This window comes from Hordeum vulgare, chromosome 4H (assembly GCF_904849725.1).
Source record: "Hordeum vulgare subsp. vulgare chromosome 4H, MorexV3_pseudomolecules_assembly, whole genome shotgun sequence".
In the NCBI taxonomy this organism is placed as follows: Eukaryota; Viridiplantae; Streptophyta; class Magnoliopsida; order Poales; family Poaceae; genus Hordeum; species Hordeum vulgare.
Window position 1 is genome coordinate 542,996,255 of NC_058521.1, and position 7,878 is coordinate 543,004,132.

Sequence of the window (7,878 nt, forward strand, 5' to 3'; positions counted from 1 at the left end):
GGCGGCGGCGCCTAGTCCAGGATGTGCGCGTCGGAGTCGGAGTCCCAGAACGAGGAGCCGAGCGACGACGACGACGAGGACCCGACATTGATGCGGTTCGGCGGCGACGACGGTGGAGCGGACAGCCCCGCACCGTCGGCTCGGGCGGCGGCGGCCTTCTTCTTCTTCCGCCCGGCGAAGAAGTCGAGCTCCGCCTGCACGAGCTCGGGTTGGTCGCGGCGGAGCGTCTCCATGCGGAGCTCGTCGATCTGCGCCGCCCGCAGGTTCGCGCGCTCGCGCCGCTGCTGGCGGCGCTGCTCGTGCCCGTCCGTCACGTCGACGAAGTGCATCGGCGGCGCCAGCCACAACGCGTATTCACGTTCGGTGTCGGGGAAGTTGAGGTCCCGCCGCGGCCGGCCGAATCGTATCGCCGCCGCGTCGTACGCGCGTGCGGCGAGCTCGGCGGAGTCGAATGTCCCTATCCACCACCGAACTCCGTCGGCGGTGATCTCCGCCGCGAATTGGCCGGAGGGGCGCTCCCGCACGCCAAAGAAGCTGGAGCTCGGGCGGCGGCGCGGTGCCATGGCGGAAGAGGGGGAACGGCGGCGGCGGGGGGCGATTGGGGGCAGGGGCGGCGATTGGGGGGAGGGGGAACGGCGGCGGGTGGTTGGCGCGGCGACGAATTTGGTGGGCAGCGCGCGGCTGGGGTGGGGATTTATTGGCGCGCGGCGGGGCGGGAAGCTTCCGGTGGCAGTTGGACGCGCGCCGCGTGGCCAGAAAATATGGGGCAGTTGGCTAGCTGCCCCATATTTATAACACTTTGGCAAAATATAGATCACTGTTCTAATTTTTTTGGCCAAATGCTCAAGATAGGGCAGTTGTTGGAGATCGTTTTTAGGCGTTTTTTGTCCTATATGACAGGTTTTTTGCAACACTGTCCTATATAGGGCAGGTGTTAGAGATGCTCTTAGCTCAGCTGAGCTGGGTATACGAGTGTGCCGAAGCAAAAGTGAGCTCAGGATACCACGTCCAGAACCAAGAGTAAAACGTGTTCGACCTGGTGGTGCTCTAAAACCACGTCGTCTGCTCGTCGCAGTGGCCAAAGAAACTTATGGTTCCAACACATTAGGCCTCTTATAACTACCAGGAGTGAATGGCATAAAACCTCACAGCAGCGCCAAAGGTCTCACAGGTTTCATGGCAAGGCCTACATGCTAATCAACAAGATCCCCCTAAAAGCAGACCTGACATTATAACATCCCTACAGACTTGTAAAAACATTAGTTCTTGCTTCTATGCAACATTCATAAAGAAGAAGAGACAGCAGCAGCAGCAGCAGCTAAAACCCCAAGCACCACCCTTTAGATGAGGTGCAGGGACTAGGCAAGCACCACTCTTTAGATGAGATGCAGGGACTAGGCAGCAGCCGACGGCTTGGTGCTCCTGGACGGAGTCCTCTTGGGATGGTCCTGGCTCCGCAAGATGGCGCTGTCCGACGAGTCCGAGCTGCTCCGCTCCCCGGTCAGCGCTTTGCTCGATAGCATCTTCCCCAGGACCTTCTTCGGCGTCGCGCCGCCCTTGGCCTTGCCGTTGGCGGTGCTCTTGCTGCTGCCGTGGCTCTTCTCGGTGCTGTGGCATTTCTCTAGCTTCGTGGTCTTTGATGAAAGGCTGAGGTCTTCCACCGCTATGACTCCATCCCACTCGTCTTCAGTGTTGGTTGTGGCGCCTGACCTCGAGCTCTCGTAGGAGCCGATGCAGATGCTGTCAGCTCGGACGGTCGCTGCCGCCGATGCCCTTGTCTGCTCGTGGTATAGCACCTGAACCACGGTCCTCAGAGGGAGGCGCTCGTTCTGGACGGCGTGAGCGCATGCGTCAGGGGACAACTTCTTGCAGTCCATGAGGCAGCAAAGCTTCTTCTTATCGCTCTTGCTTAGGCTTGGGTGCTCCTGCTCAAATTTTGAACAAAACAATGTAAAGTATTTACCAAACGAATATATAGAACCATAAGAATAAGAAATTCTTTTTCTACGTATTGGTTGCAATGACAGAAGAAAGAATTTCATAAACCAAAACAGTTTTTGGTAGTTGTAAGAGTACCTTCAGATACATGTCAATGGCGCGGTATAGCCCATCATGGAAAGGCCTTGAATTGCCTGAAATTGCCTCCGCAAGATTGATGAACTTCAAAACAGGGGTATTTGGGTCCTTTGCAACCTCGGTGAGATAACCATCAACGACTTTTGCTACTGTGATCATAGATGCACTAGGGGCTTGCACATGACCGTTCACTTCAGCATTATGTTTCTGAGCATTTTTGCTATCTTGCTTCACATACTCTTCGACGATACTGAGGATCATGTCAACGTCATAAACAGTTGTCTCCCCATCTACGGTAGGAATAAGAAGATCTGACACGGATGCTTCATCCAGTTGCCGTCCAATTCTCTTCACAAGCTCTTTCCTGCACATCTCTCCACATTTAAGCAAATTGGTTGCCCTCAGTAGCTTTAGCAGGAAGCTGCATGAGACTGAGCCTTTCTCTGATGGTAACAAGCATGTGATGGTAACTAGCATCGCTCGCACCTTTGCATCACCATGGATCATTGAAACCTTGCTTAATGAGGGCAGCTTCTTGTATGTGTAGGCTTTGATTGCCTCACCAACAGCATCCTTGGGCACCATACCCATTGTTTTGATTGCTGATATGACTTGTTTGTAGGAATCGATGTCGAGATCTGTGAGATCCTCGACCCACCAATCCTTTGGCACGGACGGCTGCTTCTTTACTCCATTCCATTGCATATCAAGGTCAGTCTCAGTTGGGAGCTTCTTGCGATTGTACGTATATGACCATTCAACCTTGGAGGTGTCAACAGAGGCTTTTGAAGCAATGGAATCAATGCAGTGGCTAACCAGCTTAAGATCCTCTGACCATGGTAAATGAGCCTTTGTTGTCCCAAGGACAATAATAGAATCTTTCCAACTCCTGAATATGCTTGAGCTGAGGAAGACATCAATCTTGTAGATCAGATTACCCTTGTCGACAGTTTCATTCATCTCCAAGTACTCCGCTGCGCAGCGGGCAGCAACGACATTGTACGCATTGAGTGTGACAACCATGCCATAGCAGAACTTGGCACATATCTCAAAAGCCTTTGAGCCACCAGGAATGTCATGGATGTGGATATCAATATTTTCATCACCAGTAGTTGGGATCAACTTCTGAAAGCGAGCACACTTGGATAGAAGTGGAAACTGCATGGATGGATGACATAAGAATCAGGAAAATATAACTGCACATTCCATTAGAAAATACTATAACAGTACATTTGATAAATAAGAAAAATATATAACAATGTCATCTCTGCAAGCAACAATGAATTGTGTGAAATCCATACCATAAACTAATAGACTAACTTGAGTGAAATCACGAGTGCTAATAATATGTGATAAAATGAAAACGTTACAGGGGTTTTCGGCATGGAAATAGGAGAACAAGTTAGTAAACAAAAAAGACACGAGGCCATGATCTTCTGAAGAACGACTAGTTTTTACTAACATACTACAGTAGATGATATCGCTAGACACGAGGCCAGGGTTTTCGGCATGAAAGCAGTCTACAGCAAAAGGTAAATGAAGAGAACTGAATTGTTTACCTTGTGAAGGTAAAACTTTGTGTTCCCTAGACGAACAGTGATATCGCTAACCAATTCAGATTCCACAATTCTGCAAAAACAAACAATTCTCATAAGAGAAATAAAAAAAGAACAGGCAACTGCAATCATTTTATGTCTTTGTTTTGGTAGTCATTTAATATCTTGGAAGGACAAGACAGTATCTGATTCAAATATGTATCCAAATGGATACAGGATTTTTGTTATTGTTGCTAAGAGTGGATAACAATTTGTCTATTTAGCATGAGACCATTTAAAGAGATGGGGAATGCACAAAATGAAAAATCATGAATTTTACACGAGAAATAACCTAGTACATTTAGAATATAAAAAGTAAAGAAAAAATAGCTCAAAAGCAGTATCCAGTTAGATATTTTTTTAAAAGAAATGAATTTACATGTAGTACAAACTAATGTTTAGTAATTCAAATATAACTGGAAATTAAGTTGGTCAGAAACTTCCAATGAAGCACCATTTTAAAATCACTTCCAAGTTATCAACTCTAAATCCCTTTAGGCACTTGGATATCCAAGAGTACGGTTATCTTTAGGCGACCTTTTCAATCATATCATTATATCATTAGTTCTTTACAAAGACTCGACAAATCATGGTCATCCCACTCTAACCAAGGCGGAAGTAGACGACATTAAACTTGGAGCAGTTAACATCATACAAAAGGCTCGCTGGAAAAAAAATCATAGTACTGAAGGTACTTCTGTGGATCCCAGGAACAAAACATGCACATATCCTGGATAAGATAGGGTATATTAACCATGAGACATTTTACAATGAGAGGATATAAAAGAGAGTAGTAGTCCCACAGTTTGAACTTTGACCCTTAAGGATCTGAGAAGTTGGGGAAATATAATACTCGCGTATACAAAACTAAATAAGAGACTGTAGTTGTTTATGCTCGTTTGTCCGTTATTAGCATTTTATTACGGTCCCTCTATATCAGAACTCTCAGAGATGCAGAAATGAAGAAAACTGACACGAAAACCCGGTTCCTGTTGGGATCATGCCCTAATAATACTTCAAACCAATAAAAGCAATGAGATATATTGTTGTATGCTGATCCAAAGGTAGCAAGCAAGCAAACAGAAACAATGCACAAGAACAAGGTAAAATGAACATGCAAGAGGGAGGGATGAATGGATCACTCACCTGACTTCGCCCCCATCGTCCTGAAAGGTGTCCGGGTTCGATCCAAGCTTCATGAACTTCATCTTGAAAGAAACAGAGTATGCGCACCACCTTGCAGCCTCTCACTCCCCCAGGCCAATGCGCTCACACACACAGACCAGAGCACCACTGCAGGAGGAGGAGGAGGGGGAAGAAAAAGAAGACTTTGTGTGCTAACCCATCATACTACTTGTCCAGGGAAGGAACGGCAACAACGGCTCCAGGACCAGACGGCAAAGGAACAGCAAGTACAAGGAACAGAAGCAACTTGAGTAGCTAGGCCGGTGGGCAGGTTGGGGTGGTGGGCGGCGGAAGGGGGGGAAGATGGAATATGGCAACGTGCCCGGCCCGGCGCTCGTACAACGGAAACAATAGCGGCAAGGATCGGTCCTTGAGGGAGGCACACTCCCACCCCACCCCGGCCTACTTATGCGGGCTGGTGTGGCGGCGAGGAGAGCACAAGCGCCTCAGGGGGAGTAAACAATGGCGGGGAGGGACGGACACCCACAAAGCACAAAGCTGACACAGCCCCACCCCCTCCTCCCCACCCTGCCGCTATTTCTTAATCCGCCGCCTGTCCTCCTTGATCCTGACGGAGGGAGATCTTCCGTAATAAATTTCCTTGCTCTCCCTCGCCGCAGCGCCCACCGGTAAACCGAGAAAGAAAGAAAGAATCACGCAGTGTCTCGTGTCCAGCGCTCGCGCTAGTACCATAAACAACGCGTCCACATTCCTCCTCCCACGCCGTTCCTCAGGCCCTACGAATCCCTGCAGAAACAAGGGGAAAAACAGGGTCAGCTGGAGGTTTTTAAAACGCAAATGGGGGAGGCAACGGCGACCACTTGCTCGCTCCGGTCTGCGCTCGTGCTTGTGCCGGGTGGAATCTTGCAAGATCTCGCAGTCCTGTGCCGGGACGAAGAGAGATACGACGCAAGACGGGGAGGGGGATAACGATTTGATTAAAAAGCCATGAGGGAGGCACACGGCAATGTGAGCGCCACGAGGGGGCATGTGGAGTGGAGTGGAGGCGTCGGGATTTATAGCGAAACCGCGGGGAAGGCTACAAAACAAAACAGGGGGTACCCAACAAGGCGCGCAAGAACAAACGGGAAGCGGGCGGGCGCCATGACCGGAGAAAGAGGAACAGTGCCAAGGGAGACCCACCCCGAGAAAAAGACGGGCGCAGCAACGGACGGAGCCAGCCCCAAGAACTGCTCGCCCTCGCCGCCAAGACGTGCTCTGCCCCTGCCCCTGTCCCTGCCCGGGAAGAAGAGTGCAGCCAAGATGCGGCCACGCGACGCAAGTGCGCGCGCGCATGTGCTCGTGTCTCCCTGTCGACTCGACTCCGCTGCCCGCGTGCGTGCCGTGTGCGTGCGTGCTTGTGTTGGGAGTGGGGAGAAAGACGGAGGAGGGCGGGGCGTGGCGTGGCGATTAACCTCGGGCGAGGAGGGTGGCCTTGAGGTGTCCTCCTCCAAATCCAATGGCCGCCGTGAACTGCAACCGCACCCCGAGGAACGAGGGCGGAGGCGGCCCGGCGTGCCTCCTCAAGTACCCACAGCAGACAGCACCACCACCACCACCACGACCCTCTCTTCTCTTTTTCCTCACAATGCACTGTGAAACGGAGTGATATGCAACAGGGAAAGCGAAAGCGGGGAGATCGGAGTCGGAGGAGGAAGAGGCTCACCGCAAGTGTCCAAGGCAAGGGAGCAGCGGGTGCTCGGGCGGAAGGCTTTGCTGCCTCGCCTTTGAGGGAGCCGGGGCTGCCTGGATCGGTCGCTTTTGGGCTCTGTTGGGTCCTCTTTGTTGGCTCACTGTGCTCCTCCGGCTTCTGCTGCTGCTGCTTTGCTTTCCACAGGAGGAGGGGGAGGGGAATAGAAAGCTCTCTCCCGCCCGCGGTCCTGCTCCTGCCGCAGGGTGGTGGTTTTTGCTCAACGCTGCTTTTTTGGCAAACGGTATATACGTATTTATGGTACAGCATGGGTCTATACCAACGCCTTTACAGCGTATCCTGGAGGAGTAGTAGATAATAGCCCATGCCATAGTATTGAAAGCCTTCCTAAATAGTGATATGTGTGTGTGCCATTAATTTTGGATGATCGGCTCATACCTACTGGATTACTCCTCTTATTATAGGATCTTTTTAAATAAAACAAATTGAGGGGTTATGGTATCTTTTAAATCTCTACTCTTAAATGTTCAGTTGGTTGAATAGCATTTGCGGGGTTTTTTCGTCTCTTTTTTGTATGTTTTTTTTCGTTTCTCCTTCCTTCACCCATCACCTGGTCCACCGTTTTTTTCCATTCTTTATTACAAACCATAACTTTCCTAACGCATAACAAATCATGAATCTAACTTTCTTAATTTATTCAAATCAATTGTTCCCTCTTATTAATATAATTTTTTTGGGAAACAAATAACAGATTTTCAGGAAACAAAAACAGATTTTAATATAACTTTCCTAACTCATCCAAATCAACCGATCCTTCCCATTAGTGCAATTTATTTTAGGAAAGAAATAACAGATTTTCAAGAAACAAATAATGGATTATTATGTATATTAATATCTAAATCATGACAAACAAATCCTCTTTCTACTACATTTTCGTCGGCGAACACAATCAGCCGCGATTTATGGAGCTTTCCTACTAATCAATACTTTTCTTCTAATCAAAACTCTCCACATACAACTCTTCATATGAGCGAGTCTCATCCACCGACATTTTGGGAGCCTTTTTCGGTCGCCGCGATATATGGACGCATCATTTGGGTGCCCTGCTGATTTGGTGTGTGGATTTGTTGGTGGTGTGGTAGGGCGGCTGGCTATTTGGATGTCGACGATGTTGTTCACGAAGGGCATGGACCCAGATCGAGACGTGCTCAAGTTGGTGTGGGAGGTGAGCACGCAGCAGCGGCCTCATGACACCGCCGGAGAAGTTCACGAGCGGCCACATGCCGCGCGCATAAGTGCTGCTGCACGTCGTAGATGGGAGCGCCTCCACGTGATGGGGAACGTCGCATGGGAACCATTTTTTTTCCTAAG

At 49.6% G+C, this 7,878-nt stretch overlaps 1 protein-coding gene across 4 annotated transcripts; it reads right to left on the reverse strand.

The window, feature by feature from the left end:
- Positions 1-1,088: 1,088 nt before the first annotated feature.
- LOC123449386 (BTB/POZ domain-containing protein NPY4-like) lies at positions 1,089-6,769 on the reverse strand. 4 transcript variants are annotated; one of them, XM_045126591.1, is made up of 5 exons: positions 6,523-6,769; positions 4,818-5,603; positions 3,636-3,705; positions 2,077-3,234; positions 1,089-1,925 (listed from the first exon to the last, which is right to left on the reverse strand). In XM_045126591.1, the coding sequence occupies exons 2-5, from the start codon at positions 4,877-4,879 to the stop codon at positions 1,395-1,397; spliced, it is 1,821 nt and encodes a 606-aa protein (XP_044982526.1). In that variant the 5' UTR covers positions 4,880-5,603; positions 6,523-6,769; the 3' UTR covers positions 1,089-1,394. The 4 variants fall into 4 exon arrangements, with proteins under 4 accessions (XP_044982526.1, XP_044982528.1, XP_044982529.1 ...); XM_045126593.1 differs by lacking the exon at positions 6,523-6,769 and adding an exon at positions 6,272-6,418; XM_045126594.1 differs by lacking the exon at positions 6,523-6,769 and adding an exon at positions 6,000-6,016.
- Between the last annotated feature and the right edge of the window lie 1,109 nt (positions 6,770-7,878).